The sequence below is a fragment of the Copadichromis virginalis genome, linkage group LG3 (genome assembly GCF_057382275.1).
Source record: "Copadichromis virginalis isolate Kocher_CV1m ecotype Utaka linkage group LG3, C_Virginalis_male_GT1.1, whole genome shotgun sequence".
Lineage (NCBI taxonomy): Eukaryota > Metazoa > Chordata > Actinopteri > Cichliformes > Cichlidae > Copadichromis > Copadichromis virginalis.
The window spans coordinates 29265161-29281981 of NC_140620.1; the positions used below are offsets into that span (position 1 = coordinate 29265161).

A 16821-nucleotide genomic window follows, 5' to 3' on the forward strand; every position below is an offset into this window, starting at 1 on the left:
TGAAACATCTTAACAGAGGATGGAAACAAAGGGAACCAACATCCAAGAAAAGAACTGCTCCTGAATACTTCCTTACAGAAAATACAAACAAGCTTGACTTGACCGAAACAGCTAAAATACTTTACTTTATTCTCTTTTTTAACAAATAGATTGAAGTACATCCATAACAACACAGTACACAAGTCGGCGTGAGCGCACACAAAGAGAAAAACACAACTGAACCATCTGGTATGTTTGCTGTTTCTGCTTTCATCATTTCATTTCTGCTGCTTTGTCAGGCTGGGGGCATCTCAGTGATGTGGTTGAGGTGAAGTATGACGAGTATCCCTGATTTATTCCATCAAGACAAAGGGGAAAGAAAGCTATGTTGTTAACAAACTCTATGGTGATATGGCATTTAGCTCTGATTCTACGCTCTGCTGAATCCTTTTAACCTGTTCTGCTGATCAGTAAAGCTATACGTGCTGCAGCAGATTGACCTCATCTGTTTTCACAGGTGGGACCTCAGCGCTGAGGTGCAGGAGAATTGCATTCAGTTCTCCCTGCAAACCAGCATCCAGCCTGAAAATATTGTGATCTTTCCCAGAAATGGTGCTCTTATCTCAGAGAAGAAGTTTGATGTAAATAATTTTTACATCAAAGGATTAAAGCCAAGAAGGCAGCGGGCCCAGATGGCATCAGCTCAAGGGTGGTCAGGTCCTGTGCAGACCTACTGTGTGGGGTGATGATGGAGCACCTCTTCAGCCTGAGCCTGAGGCTGGGTAGAGTCCCACAGCTCTGGAAAACCTCCTGTGTTGTACCAGTGCCAAAGACTTCACGCCCCAAGGACCTCGACAGCTACAGGCCGGTGGCTCTAACATCCCACCTGATGAAGACCCTGGAGCGGCTGGTCCTGGCTCAGCTTCGGCGCCTAACAAGCTCATCACTGGACCCACTTCAGTTTTCCTACCAACCTGGCATTGGAGCGGATGATGCCGTCATTCACCTCCTACATCGTTCCCTCGCTCACCTGGAGACCGCTGGAACCCCTGTGAGAATCATGTTCTTTGATTTCTCCAGTGCCTTCAACACTATTCTTCCCACGGTCCTGAAGGACAAGCTGGAGAACTCTGGAGTGGACCACCACCTCACTACCTGGATTTTGGACTACCTCACCAACCGACCACAGTATGTGAGGACTCAGGGCTGTGTGTCGGACAGGGTCATCTACAGTACAGGGGCCCCACAGGGAACGGTTCTGGCTCCATCCCTCTTCACCATCTACACTGCAGACGTCTCCCACAACTCCACCCAGTGCTTCCTGCAGAAGTTCTCTAATGACTCTGCAATAGTCGGCCTCATCACTGATGGGGACATCAAGGAGTACAGAGGACTGACTCAGGACTTTGTGGACTGGTGCCAGCTGAACTACCTCCAGATCAATGCCAGTAAAACCAAGGAGCTGGTGGTAGACTTCCGCATGCACAAACATCCTCCACTGCAACCACTGAACATCCAAGGTATGGACATTGAGGCTGTGGACAGCTACAGGTACCTTAGTGTTCATCTGAACAACAAACTGGACTGGACTCATAACTCAGATGCCCTCTACAGGAAAGGTCAGAGCAGGCTGTACCTGCTGCGGAGACTCAGGTCGTTTGGAGTGGAGGGCCCACTCCTGAAGACCTTCTATGACTCTGTGGTGGCCTCAGCCATCTTTTATGGTGTGGTCTGCTGGGGCGGCAGCATCTCTGCTGGGGACAGGAAGAGACTGAACAGGCTGATCAGAAGGGCCAGCTCTGTTCTGCCCTCTGGACCCAGTGGAGGTGGTGAGTGACAGGAGAATGGTGGCTAAGCTGTCATCACTGTTGGACAACATCTCCCACCCGATGCAGCAGACTGTGACAGCACTGAGCAGCTCCTTCAGTGGGAGACTGCGGCACCCACGGTGTGGGACGGAGAGATTTCGCAGGTCTTTCCTCCCCACTGCTGTCAGACTCCGCAACAAAGACTTCAACTGATCTAACACACACATGTGCAATAACACTAAGTGCAATACTCTTTTTCTGACAAAGTTGTATTTTTACTCAGTTGTATAAAGTATTTCCATTCTATTTTTATCCCATTGTATATTTTATTCTATTTATTCTACTGTATATAGTATTTTATTTTATTTTATTCTATTCTGTACAGTTGTGTACAGTATTTTATTCTTATTGTATTCAAATTTTGCTATATAACTTTTGCACTGTCCACTTCCTGCTGTGACAAAACAAATTTCCCACGTGTGGGACTAATAAAGGTTATCTTATCTTATCTTAACTGCAATCAAAAGTGATGTTATGCACAGATCACTTTTCCATTTTCCTCTCTCTAGATGAGTCCCAGCTGCCTGACCTTGTGTCCAGGTGATCATCTCACCGAGGAGCTTTTAGTGTTCTGAAAATCTCACCTCCATGACCTGTTTCCTTTTTACTTTACTATCTCTGTTCTTTCTTTATTAACAATGCTCATAATATCACACAATTATATTCATCACCTGCATGTTTTTATCCACCTGCTGTTATAACCAAACAATAAAAAGGATGAAATGCCTAAAATCCTTTGATTTATTACATTTTGAAACAAATCTGAGTACATCCCTAACAGCACAGCTGAGACCTTTGTTTTAATCAAGCCTTTGTATCTACACACTTGTAAAGATTCATATACAAAACATAATAGAAGTAAATAAATATAAAATACACATAATCACAGAAGATGACTAAAAAATGCAGCCATGTTGTGAATTTGCATCTAAAAACATGCATGTTTCCCTTTGTACAGGCAGATTTACAGCAGACAAAGCAACACGGGTGATAGACTTTGACTGCTCCTAAAAAAAATACCCATCAAGTCTGAAGTAGATCAGAGGAACTGTTGACAGACAGATTGACAGACAAACATACAGATGCTTGATTCATTAGTGTGATAAAATGTTCTTCTTTAACAGCATCACTTCATGTGTTTGTTCTCCAGGAATAAAGGTCTGTTTAAACTGGATCTCTCCTCAGCAACACTAGTGCTGTCATGGTTTCAAAGCTGTGCAGTAGAGACAAGAATCTGAGGGATGATAGAGAGGTGACCAAAGTTACAAACACATCCAGCTGTGCTGGAAATGTTTGCAGAGCTCCAAACTCTTTGGCTTTCTGTAGAGCAAGTATGGAAGAAGTACTTGAGCTAACTTCAATTTAGACGCTTCCCAAAGTTTCCTACAAGTATCCAGTTTATATTTAGAGAAGCAAAGGCTCTTTATCCTGACAACTATTCCCTGGTGGATCCCTGTCCTGTGACAGTAGCAAAGAATGTGTATCAGTATTATCAAAGCCACTTCAATAACCAGTTTTTAAAGCTCTCTAGCAGTGCCAGTAGCCTCTGTCTGCTGTGTACAGAAGGTTCTATGATTAAGCACACAGCAGATGCTGCACTACAACAGTAGCAGCAGCTCAGCTTCAGTTTGGTTCAATGCCCTTTTTGACCTATGAAACAGCAGAAAATGAAACATTTCAACACCCGTTTGTTAGCGTGAGCTATTCTGCTGTTTTTCATCATTTCACAGGTGAAATAAAATCATAGTACATTTACTTCCTGTAGGAGTGATCATGTCCAGCCTGACTGAGACCATGTATTACTTATGAGAAAAGCCAACTTTGAGATTCCTAATCAGTCAGCTTTGGAGAAAACTGTGTGAACAAAGCTCTGCTTTCTCTCTGAGGATGCTCCATCCTGCACAGATAATAAACCTCTGACATGAAGGGCTTTCAAGTAGTTTTTAGACAAATGGGCGTAAAAGAGATGTTAAAAGCTTAAAAGAGAAACTACATTTTCTAAGAACTTACTTACTTACCCATTATATTGTATATTATATAGCTTTCTTGTTATATGTAAAATTGTATTTATTTAAATTTTTACTTTTTAATTATTTTACTTGCATTTTTTAATCACTTTTATATTTAAATATATTTAAATGTTCATTTGCTATTTATCTAGGGAGTGAAGAGTAACGCAATTTCTATTCTCCGTATGTCCTGTACATGTGGCAGAATCGACAAATAAAGTTGACTTTGACTTTGACTTTGACTTTGAACTGTCTGACGTTCACCTCTCACACAGTGGATACAAGTCTGCCGCTGCAGGAATAATCTTTGTGGTTATGAAACTGTCCATGTGTTTACAGAGAATGTCACATGTTCAAAGCCACCCCAGCACCTGGGGTTTGTATAAGTGCAGCTGTTGGTGGGGAGATAATCTCACTCTTCTATATAAAGAGTCACCAGGCAGCAGATCATCATGTCTTCACTCTTCAGCAGCTATGGCTTCACTTCGCGCCCTTCAGGGAGTGGTACTGTGCTCCCTCATGGTTTCTGCTTCTGAAATCCTACCTCAGGCGGACTTTGATTTACAGGGGGTAAGAGTCATCCATAATATTTTTTATTTTACCGCCCATCTATTTTCATACAAATGTCTCCGTCTTACGGAAAAAGGGTGCAGCTTATCCAACAAGGACAGGCAGCCCCCCCCCCCCCAGACAGTTTAGCAGTCTATACAGGAGGCTGACCTTTGCAACATGTACTTCTATAATGATTTCACCATTTAAGTTATTTGGTTATGTTTCACCCTGGATTTTGCCTGATAATATTTATTTTGTCCATTGCTTAAAAAAACAACAAAAAAAACTATATAAATATGAAACAAAGTGTGAACAACAAAACATCAGCATTGGAAACTTTGATGTTTGCAATTGTTTTCTCAGGATATAGCATGAATAAAACTAATATACATCAGTGTATTATTAATGTGCACACACACACACACGCACATGCACACGCACAAAGTGTTACAATAAGCAGCTCTTATGCTTCTGTATAATTCTCAATCCTTTCCATTTGTGTGTCCACAGGTTGCAGGTAAGTGGTACTTGACTGGAGTTTGCTCTAATTTCAAATGGTTTGTCTGTCGCAAAGCCAACATGAAGTCCGGCACCGTCATGGTTGAGCCAACTGAAGATGGGAGTTTGAAAGTGGCGTCCTCACATCCTCTGTGAGTGCGAGTGGACAGACAAAGCAAATACCATTTGGATAGCATTAAAATATTTACACTGATGATTAATGTTATGTCTTTGCACCCGTAGCGATACATGTTGGAAAATAGAGACTTTAGCCACCAAGACTGACGTGCCTGGAAAATTCACATTCAGCATTCCCTGTGAGTACGCCCACAAAGACAGGAAACAGTTTAACCACCACGGTTAATCCTCCATCATCATCATCCAGTATTTTTCACATCTTTTCTTCTGCCGTTTCCCTTTTTGTCAGTCACGGGGTTTGTGACTGAAATGCGTGTGGTCGACGGGAAGCCTGATGAGTACGGCCTGAATCATTACATCAACACCGGACGGAATGAAACCTTTGTTGAAAACAAATTATATGGTAAAGTTGCATTTAGCTGTGTTCAGTAAACTGTGAAGTAAAGTTACAGCAACAGATTTACATCACGTGGTTTCACAGGACGTAGTCTGGACCTCAGCGCTGAGGTGAAGGAGAAGTTCAACCAGCTCTGCTTGCAGACCGGCATCCTTCCTGAAAATATTGTTCATCTTCCTAAAACCGGTACTTTTACATTGGTGCTGAAGTTCTACATAAAAACAGCCTGAAATACAAATTGATGTTACCTCACACTTTCCATGTTTCCTTCTACAGAGGAGTGTCCGCTTGAGTGTTTTGTCTGATCTGTTGTTGATCGTCTCACCGACACTGCATAAAGATCTGACATCATCTGTTATGGAAATGTGACTGAGCAACATCTTGAGCAGTTTTTAACAATAAAAATGCAAAAATCTAGATTGTTTTTCTTTATTATTCATCCTTTATGTGAAATAAACTGAAGAACATCCAGAACAACACAATTCACACGAGTATTTCACGATTCTCCACAACTGTGATCACCTTACAATATAAAGCACCTTGAGGCGACTGCTGTTTTGATTTGGTGCTATATAAATTACATTGAATTGAAATGATTTTTTCTTTTTTATTTATTTGCTAGTTTACATGAGCCAGCGTGTCTCAGGGAAAACAATATTTAGACCTTTGTTATTTGAAGCCAAGCCTCGCTTATTATTTAGTTCTTTCTTCTCCCTCTCTTAACTGCGCTCTCTTACAGTATCCTCACCATTAACCCATCTTACCACAAGGTAAGCATGATTCTTTGTCTGGAGAAATAGTGTGTGTGACAGTGTGCAGGTTACAGATGGTGAACACTGATTTTCACTCATTTGGATTCATTAACATGCATCAAGGAAAGAACAAAACAGGTTGGTGCACATTTTATAAATCTGACAATAATTTTCATGTTGCAGTTATTTGCTACAGCCCGATGTCCAAGCAGGTCCCTGAGGTCATCTGATCAGGGCTTACTTGCTATGAAACAGACTAAGATGAGAACTAAGGCTGACAGAGCTTTTGACACTGTGGCCCCGACACGGTGGACTCTCTCCCTCATACATTAACAATTGTGGACTCAGTCGTTGTTTTTAAAAAATCAACTCAAAACTCACTTTTTTAAACTGTTTTTGGTTCAATTTCTGCCTGTTTTATATTGTCTGTTTTTCCTTTTATTATTTGTTATCTTATGTGCAGCACTTTGTGATTCTGTCTAGAAAGGTGTTATATAAATACAATTTATTTATTATTTATTTGTTTGTTGTTTTTGTTGCACACATTAAAACATTTCTTTGCACATAGTAGTAAATGATGCCCAAGGAGTCTTCTCATATCTGCCACAAGTTTTTCTGACTCCACTTACATTAGAAAAATAATGGAAGTGAGGAGAGGTAAGTGACGGGGAAAGGTAAGCGACCCATGTTGTACGTGACGTCAGACGCCGGATATTTGGCGGAAAAAAAAGCGAATGGTTGCATAGAATTTAACAAAGTTTCTTTAAACTTCAGTATTGCCAAATAAACGAACCAACTGTCATATAACTAACAACATCTGTCCTATCATCTCTAACACCCTGGAGGACAACGAGGAGAGTTTAGACGCTCTCCAAGAATACATCGATTTAGTAATGAAGAAGGCCCAGAGCGCGTCTTCCCCAGCCAAAGCTGAGACGCCGTCATCTAAAAGATATCGCCCGGCAGACTCCCCCGGCTCAACATCGCCTGCCAGCAAAGATATCGTCGACATCCTGGAGTCAATCGATAAACGATTGTCCAGTTTTGATGTGAGGCTGTCCCTGGTGGAGATCTTACACCGGGAATTTAAATCTCTAAAAGAATCCCTGGAGTTCAGCCAGCGGCAGGTGGAAACACTTGCTGCGGAAAACGCCACGCAACGGGACTCGGTCAAATCTCTAACCGAAAATGTGACCCAATTAAACATAGAAAATAAAAAAATAAAAGAGACCGTTATAGATTTACAAGCCCGTAGCATGAGAGATAATCTGGTGTTTTCTGGTATTCCAGAGTCTGCCGGAGAGGACCCGGAAACGACCGTGAGAAGCTTCATTAAAATCCACCTGAAGCTGCCAGAGGACACGGTGAAAAACATAGGGTTCGATAGAGTGCATCGCATAGGGGCTCCGAAGACAGGAAGCGGGAGACCACGTCCTATTGTAGCCAAATTCGGCCACTTCAAGCAGAAGGAGCAGGTGAAGAGTCGCGGCAGAGAGCTGAAAGGATCGGATTTCAGCGTGAACGATCAGTTCCCCAGAGAGATCCTGGAACGACGCAGGGTCCTCTTCCCAGTCCGACGTAGTTTTATCCAGAAAGGCTCCCGGGCTGTCATCGCCGTGGACCGGCTCTACGTGGACGGACAGCTCTACTGCGACCCTGGCACCACTCCATGGCTCACAGCAAATTCAAAAGTGTTAAATGTTTTGGTGTTAATAGTCTTCTTGCAAAAGTAGAGTTAATTTTACTCTAAGCAGAGTCACATTCCTTTAATCTAACTCTGAGGTGTAAAATGATAGTAGTTAAAATCGAGTGTTAAAAATTAGTGTTTCTCTGTCAAATCTGGAGGTGTTACAATGGAAACATTAACTCTTGACCTCTTAACTCTGAACTCCTACAGAGTAAATTCACAGACTCCGCCCACAGCACGGCTCCAATCGAAGCTGAAGTGAAGCCGTTTCATTTTGCTCTACATATTTGAGTTGTTTGCCATGCTTGGTAAGTCATTTTTTCAAAGATTGTTTCAATTATTATTATGAGCTTTTACTTCTGTGGCTCTTTGGAGTTGAGACAAAGCTGTGTGAAAGGCATTAGCCATGTTGCTCGCTGATAGCATAATATTCTGTTTTAGCTAGCTGAAAGGTATTGTTTGCAGGCAAATACCACAGCCTTGGAAAAAAAAGCTTGCATGTGAATTTTCAGTCAAATGTTTGGTCAAATATACCTAAAACAATGTCTAGAATGTGAAATGTTGGTATAATGGTGCTACTTGAAGCCTGAAAACGATCGCCCATAAAAAAAAAAAAGACGAGCAAACAGCAGTAGCAGACGTCCTGACTGGATTCTACGTTAGCATAGATCCCTCCAGAGTTTTGTGCACACGGTTTAGGTAAAAATTAAAAAGGTTGAGGTTTTACATTTAGTTCAGTATTACCTGTTGCCTGTGTCTTTGTCTTTTGGGAAAATACTTTACACAAGTAATGGCTCAAAGAGGATTCCTTTTTTTTTTTTTACTGTGCTGCAATTGTTTACTGGATTATTTGTGCCATTAATTAGTGTCAACTAATTTTTATTCAATCTCCGCACAGGATATGCTTGTGAAGATGGAATATGGGGGAGAGCAGAAGTGCGTTGAAGTTCCACAAAGGGATGAATGAAGGACATGCATATTGTATTGAAGAAATAAGTGATGAGAATGCTGTTATTTGCATTTACCATGTCAGACCTTTTGATAAACAAAATTCTAATGAAAGTGAGAACATGTACACTGTTACATCTTTCAGAAAATGTTTTGAAATTGTGGTGCACAGTTCAGAATAAATGTTTTTCAAAAACCATTGCATCTTTTTAGTAAATGTTTATTTCCAAAAGAAATTTCTAGAAGTTCAGAACAGTAAAATTCCCGCTTTTTAGAATGAATTAGAAGATAACTCTTACGTAGTTAAACTAAAATACTCTTTGAGAGTTAATATATAAACTCTTAACACCAAGTGTTAAATTATCAACTCCAGACAGATTTGGTGTTTAACACTAAAGCAGAGTTAACGTACCAACTCTCCAAAAAGAGTTAAATTAACACTCTCTGGTGTGGACCCATATAGACACTTTAATAGTGTTGAAATCAAATCCGACAGTGTTAATTTGGACATGCTGGATTTGCTGTGCTGTATTGACCGCACACCAGATAAGAATCCGCTACACTATTCTCTTCACTCACTCTTCACTCACACTCTCTTGTATTAACTTTTGCTTAACTATGTAATATCAGTTTGCTAATTTAGTATAACGTCACCGTCACTCTCCGCCAATGCTTTAATTGGAATGTTTCCGTTTTTATTTCTTTTTCCCTCTCTCTCTCTTGTCGCGCACCTTGCTCTTTGGTTTATTTGCTTCTCTTTTCTATCACTATGTCGATCACCTGTTTCCCTATCCATCCACAAGCGACACTGTCTATTTCTACATGCTTACTCTGCACGATCACGCACACACATTAAAGGCAACACATTTACAACAGCCACACAGCGCACACAGATATAGGACACACGCACACATTTGCTCATATTAGTTATTATGCACACACATAGTCAGACCTATGGAGCTTCTTGCTGCGCATTTTCTTCTCTTTACTTACAAAAAAAAAAAAGATGTGTTTCCATTTTCCTCACCCATCTAAGCGAGACACACAGCGTACATCATTAGCCACAAACACACAACTATGGGCATGCTAAGATTTGTCACATGGAATGTGCATGGAGCTGGCTCTAGGGAAAAAAGGTTAAAGATACTTAACCAACTTAAAAAATTACAGGCAAACGTTGTTTTATTACAAGAAACCCACATGCCTGTCACAGGTTTGAATAAACTTAAAACACCTGAGTTTCCTAATGTGTTCTCAGCCTGTTATAATTCTAGACAAAGGGGAATAGCAATTCTAATAAATAAAAATATTAATTTCCCAGTACTCGATACAGTTATAGATCCAGAGGGCAGATTCCTAATCGTCAAACTATCTATACTTAACCAAAAGCTAGGTATTGTAAGTATATATGGTCCAAATGTTGATGACCCCTCATTCTTCCACAGTTTTTTTAGTACACTCTCCGAACACCTAGATTGCACAATTGTTCTTGGGGGAGACCTCAACCTGGGACTAAATGAAGAAATGGATAGGCTCAATACAGCAAGAGCTCAGCATAACTGGCAGTCCACTAATATAATCAAACAGTATATGAGCGACTTTGGTCTTTGCGATGCATGGCGCTCCCTTCACCCCAACAGTAAGGAATATTCTTTCTTCTCACATGTCCATCACTCCTACTCTCGTCTGGATTATTTTCTGGTCAGTAGCTCACTGCTGAGTAACATTACAGACACTGAGATTCATCCTATAGCTGTCAGCGATCATGCTCCTGTATCTTTAACACTAATACAGATGAATAATACTACACCAAGAAAAAACTGGAGATTTAATACATCACTGCTCAAAGACGAAGACTTTATCAAATACTTTAAAAAAGAACGGACTCTATATTTAGGCTTTAATGACATTCCTGGAACATCAGCATCTGTCCTCTGGGAACAACCCGTTCTCACTCCCAAAGCGTAACATTTTACGCTAGGTGACAAATCGTCACCATATTACGTTTTCGGCTACCCACCACGTTCCTAAATGACGACCTCGGAAAAAGAGGAAATATGAGAACCGTCTGGACTGAACCTACACATGTTCGCTCTTTTTCTTCAAATCGCTTAGAAACACGCTATTTAACATCATTAAAGTCCTGGTTAAGGTCAGGAATAAGGTTATGGTCAGGGCTAGGGATAAGGTTAGGTTTAGGGCTGGAATACAGGGCTGGAACGTCTACTACCGCGGGAGCGTCATTGCACTGGATTCCAGCAATAACCCGCCGCGTACCATAAGAACGCCGAAGGTCTCCTTTCGCGTTCCTCAGGAACGCCGCGGGACGTGACAAAACGTCGACATGTTACGCCTCGGGAGTGAGAACGCTCTGCTGGGAAGCAGGGAAAGCCATGATGAGAGGTAAAATAATCTCTTTCTCATCACATAAGAAGAAAGAAGAAAACAAAAAAATTCAGGAACTAGAAAAAACATCAAATCCTTAGAAAAAGCCTACGTGTCACACCAAGATCAAGAAATATTAAACAAAATACACAAGACAAAACTAGAATTAAATGAAATTATTAATAAAAAGACTAAATTCTTAGTACAAAGACTTCGCCTGCAAAATTATGAACACGGTAACAAATCCGGACAATTTCTTGCTAACCAGTTAAAAATCAATAAAGAAAAAACAACTATATGTGCTGTTAAAGATTTATCTGGGAATACAATATATGATCCTAAAAAAATAAACAAAATTTTTAGGGATTTCTATGAAACTTTATACACACCACAAATAAACCCGTCTAAAAATGAAATTGATCAATTTCTCGACAACATAACTCTTCCAAAATTATTGGCCACTGACGCCAGGTGAACTCCAGGAATCTCTGATAAGCATGCCCAATAATAAGGCTCCTGGTCCAGACGGTTTTCCAACAGATTTTTACAAAGAATTCTGGACGATTCTGGCACCAGTTTTTCACAGGATGTTGCAGGAAATCAAAGAAAATGGTAGACTACCACCAAATATGAACTCTGCAAATATCAGTCTCTTACAAAAACCAGGCAAAGACCCTGTATTTCCTTCAAGCTATCATCCAATATCGCTTATTAATGTAGACCTTAAAATAATCTGCAAAGCTCTCTCAAAGAGACTGGAGAAAATAACCCCCTTTTAATTCATCCTGACCAAACTGGTTTCATAAAAGGTAGGCACTCATCAACAAATACACGTAGATTACTTAATTTAATAGACTACTCATGCAGTAAAAACCTTGAAACCATAATATTTACTTTAGATGCAGAAAAAGCATTTGACAGAGTTAACTGGAAATTTCTAACTGCGACTTTACACAAATTTGGTTTTGGACCCTCTTTCATAGACTGGTTAAAAATATTATATAACTCCCCAACAGCTTGTGTCAGAACAAATGACGAGACATCCTCCAGCTTCTCTCTTCTGAGGGGCACCAGACAGGGATGCCCACTCTCCCCTTCACTGTTTGCAATTTTTATTGAGCCACTAGCAGCAGCAATTAGACAGGCTACAACAATTAAGGGCATAAAATGTAAGAATGTAGAACATAACATCAGTCTCTATGCAGATGATGTGTTACTTTTTCTCCAAAACTCACAAACCAATATCTCTGGGGTAATTGCATTGATAAATTCTTTCTCAAGTGTCTCAGATTATTCAATTAACTGGTCAAAATCAACAGTCCTTCTGATTAATTGCTCCTTCCATAATTCTTCTCCTTCCCCACTGCAATGTGGAAATATAAAATATTTAGGTATTAATGTCTCTCCTAAACTTTCAGAATTAACTAAATTAAACCACATCCCACTTTTAAAGACAGTAGAAGGCGACCTGGCTAGATGGAAATCTTTACCCATATCACTCATGGGAAGGGTCGCCGCTATAAAAATGATGGTCTTGCCAAAAATAAACAAATCAAATCTCAGGACATACAAAAATTTATGGATCGCATTAAATCGGTGGACCAACACATTGAATTCACCAGGGAAAATATGAAAAATGGCAGGTTAGCCTTCTTAGACTGTGAGATTTCATCATTAATAGGGGACATCTAAAAGCTGATGTGTTACAAAGGTCTCTCCCTCCCCCACCTTGGTGCCTATGATCACATCACTGTTATGCTAATGCCAGCATACAGGCCCCTGGTCAAAGTCTCTATACCAGTTTGCAAGCAGGTACATGTGTGGCCAGAAGGGTCCTTAGAGGCACTGCAAGACTGCTTTTCCACCAAAGACTGGGAGATCTTTAAACAGACTGTCACACATGACAACACCACAGACTTTCAGGAATATACCGAAACTTGCCTACATCCCAAAATGCATCGATGTCACAGAGACCAGGACTACCAGTGTCCGAGCCAATCAGAAACTATGGCTCACAGGTGAGGTCTAAAGGCTCCTAAGATTGAGAAATGTAGCCTTCTGAGCCGGGGATTAGGTGAGCCTAAGAACAGCAAGAGCAAACCTGTCACGTGGCATTAGAGACAAAAAGGCAGTACTCCAGGAGGATTTTGCAAAGCTTCAGCAACAGTAGAGATACTTGGAGGCAGTGGCAAGGAATACAAGCCATCACAGACTACAAGCCCACTCTACAGACCGTGGTGACACAATCCAAAGACAGTGTGCGGAGATTCCTTGCCAAAATCAATACACGCAAAGCTCCAGGTCCTGATAACATTCCGGGACGAGCACTGACGGACTATGCTGAGGAACTCACAAATGTCTTCACAGACATCTTTAACACATCATTTGGGTCAGGCTGTCGTTCCCACATGCATTGAAGCCTCCACCATCATTACTGTACCAAAGAAGTCATCTGCCTCCTGCTTTAACGACTACCGTCTGGTTGCACTCACCTCCATCATTGTGAAGCGCTTTGAACGGTTAGTCGTGTATCAAATCAAATTATCTCTTTCCCTCAACCTGGATCCATTTGAGTTCGCATACCGGTCAAAATGCTCAACTGATGATGCAATTTCAACTGCCCTTCACTCAGCCCTCACACATCTGGACACTAGAGACTCATACATTAGAAAGCTGTTCATAGACTTCAGTTCAGCATTCATCCCCATCATTACCCAGTGACTCATTCACAAACTGGATCTGCTGTGGATCAGCACCTCGCTGTAGTGATGTTCGATTCGTGAACGAATCGTTCAATACTCGAGAATCACTTTACTGACTCGTGAATCATGATTCACAAGCCCAACTGACTCATTGACTCATCCCTGTTTCTGTTAGCAAACTAATTCACTTAGTAGAAATATATCTAGCTTATAATTAAAATTGCGGGGGGGAACAACAGCCAGTTTCTTAACAAAAGCATTTCTGCTCTGAACTGAAAGAAAAAACCCTGAGTAGAAGCTCACATCAAGAAAATAGCTCCTCGGTTCACAGTAGCATCGCTCTGCTAACATGCTAACAACACATTTGAGCTACTCACCCCCTCCCTTCCTGTGTTGAATCGTAAGCGTAAGCAAATTACTCAGGACTCGCTCACCCCCTCCCTCCTGTGCTGAATCATAGAGCGAACGAATCACTCACTCACTTACTAACCCCCTCCCTCTTGTGCTGAATCGTAAGCTTAAGCGAATCACTCAGGACTCGCTCACCCCCTCCCTCCTGTGCTGAATCATAGAGCGAGCGAACGAATCACTCACTCACTCACCCCCTCCCTCCTGGCTCACAGCATCTTCTTCTTCTTGGTTGGCAACCAATGTTAAGGCGCATTACCGCCCCCTGGCTCACAGCTCAGTGGACATTTAGATGAGAAAATATATATTTAACACATTTAAGGAAAATACTTAAATGTGTTAACCCCCTCCGTCTGTTTCTCCTCAGCTATCGGCTCCAAATCCATCTGCAGCCGCTCCGCCTGTTTCCCCCATGCCGGCTTACACAGAACCTCCAGAGCGATCGTTACCAGCGCCGGAGCCTTTCTCGGGTGAGTTCGATAAATGTGGTGGATTTCTGACTCAGATCACCCTACAATTCCGTCAGTTACGAAGAACATATGAGACAGATGGGGCCAAAATTGCCTTTATGGTTCAATTGTTACGTGGGTCGGCATTAAACTGGGCGCAAGCTGTTTTAAGAACAGCCCCAGATATTTCTTACGAGGACTTCCTCACCAAATTTAAAAGTGTTTTTGAAAGAGGCACCGGAGCGGAGGCGGCTGCCCACAGACTGTTAAATTTGAAGCAGGGGAGGCGGAGTATGGCGGATTTTTCGGTCGAATTCTGGACCTTGGCCGAAGAAACTGGCTGGGGGCAGTCGGCATTGATAAGTACTCTCTTGAATAATATTTGTGATGAGTTAAAGAGAGAACTGATGATGAGAGATGTTCCTAAGACCCTGTCTGATGTGATTACACTATGTGTGAAGTCAAAGGAGCTTGCAAAGAAAAGCGTCTGGACTTCTTTAAGTTGCTTGAAGACGTTTCACCTCTCATCCGAGAAGCTTCTTCAGTTCTAAGGTCAAATGGTGGAGAGTCCCAGATATAAACCTAGTGGGAGTAACCCCCCACAGAGGGACAAAAGGACCCCCTGATAATCCTCTAATCGCCTGAGCCAAGGTGTGAAACTGGGTGTGGGTCCCAATCAGCCAGAGTTTCGGGTGTGTTCATTGTGAAACCTGGCCCCACCTTATCATGCGAATTCCTGAGGTCAGATGGCCCAGGATGTGAGTGGGCGTTAAGGCGTCTGGGAAGGGATCTCAAAACTGGATTATAGATGGCAGAGAGTTGGTGTCATAAACCCCCGCCTCTGTTCAAAGATGGTCGCTCACATTGGACATAGATGGCTTCATCAGGGGGTCCTTTTGTCCCTCTGTGGGGGGTTACAGAACCGGACCCCGGAACGGGACCTCCAGGGTTGCTCTTCGTCCCCTCCTCAGTAAGGTCACGAGTGTTACATTGGGCTCATACTGCCAGATTCACTTGCCACCCGCGGGTCCACCGCACTATTACCTTCCTCCAACGTTTCGCCTGGTGGCCTTCCCTTGCCAAAGACGTCCGTTAGTATATTTCCGCATGCTCGACCTGCACTCAAAACAAGAGCGTCCATCAACCACCCTCTGGCCTCCTTCACCCTCTGCCGACTCCGAGTCGCCCTTGGTCGCACATCGCTGTTGGCTTCATCACTGGTCTGCCCGTCTCGTCAGGTAACTCTGTTATTCTCACCATTGTGGACCGCTTCTCCAAAGCTGCTCATTTTGTCACCCTCCCTAAGCTCCCCACTGCTCTAGAGACCGCCCGGCTGCTAGCTGACCACGTGTTTCGCCTCCATGGAATCCCCACGGACATTGTGTCAGACAGAGGACCGCAGTTCACGTCACGTGTCTGGAAGGAGTTCTGCAGTGCCCTCGGAGCTCAGGTCAGTCTCTCCTCTGGTTTCCACCCACAGACAAATGGCCAAACGGAGCGTGCCAACCAGGAGCTCGAAGCAGCTCTCCGGTGCCTGGTCTCCACTAACCAGTCAACTTGGAGCGAGCAACTGTCATGGATTGAGTATGCTCATAACAGCCTTACCTCCTCTGCCACCGGTGTGTCCCCTTTTGAGGTGTCCTTGGGCTATCAACCGCCACTCTTCCCAGCTGTCCAGGGTGAGCACTTTGCTCCCTCTGTCCAACAGCATCTTCGGAGGTGTCGGCGCGCCTGGAGAGCGACTCGGGCCTCCCGTCTCCGCACGGTGGAACGCAATAAGCGCCTGGTGGATCGCCACCGGACCCCTGCTCCCACCTACACACCTGGACAAAAGGTTTGGCTGTCTACCAGATTCATCCCACTCAGGTCTGAATCCAAGAAACTGTCTCCCACTTTCATCGGTCCCTTTGATGTCGACTCTGTGATTAACCCTGTCTCTGTCCGCCTTAAACTGCCCCGAAATATGTAGTTCCATAACACCTTCCACGTGTCGCAAGTGAAGCCGTGTCTCTCTAGTCCTCTGTGCCCTCCTTCCGGACCCACTCCACC

At 42.7% G+C, this 16821-nt stretch overlaps 3 protein-coding genes across 3 annotated transcripts in view; all 3 read left to right on the plus strand.

The window, feature by feature from the left end:
- Nucleotides 1–2422, plus strand: part of LOC146714003 (uncharacterized) — a 28540-nt gene extending 26118 nt beyond the window's left edge. Inside the window, exons 4-5 of the mRNA XM_085439474.1 lie at nt 497–620; nt 2357–2422. Of these exons, the coding sequence (XP_085295600.1) occupies nt 497–620; nt 2357–2422 (190 nt within the window). The remainder of the gene's footprint in view (nt 1–496; nt 621–2356) is intronic.
- A 1842-nt stretch (nt 2423–4264) lies between these two features.
- Nucleotides 4265–5858, plus strand: LOC146714004 (lipocalin-like). Its single transcript, XM_085450580.1, has 6 exons — nt 4265–4426; nt 4919–5058; nt 5150–5223; nt 5334–5447; nt 5526–5627; nt 5718–5858. Exons 1-6 carry the CDS (start codon nt 4331–4333, stop codon nt 5744–5746), a joined length of 555 nt encoding a protein of 184 aa, XP_085306706.1. The 5' UTR covers nt 4265–4330; the 3' UTR covers nt 5747–5858.
- An 871-nt stretch (nt 5859–6729) lies between these two features.
- On the plus strand, nt 6730–8171 carry LOC146714005 (uncharacterized). The gene is made up of 2 exons (XM_085439479.1): nt 6730–7884; nt 8091–8171. The coding sequence occupies exons 1-2, from the start codon at nt 7087–7089 to the stop codon at nt 8169–8171; spliced, it is 879 nt and encodes a 292-aa protein (XP_085295605.1). The 5' UTR covers nt 6730–7086.
- Nucleotides 8172–16821: the final 8650 nt, after the last annotated feature.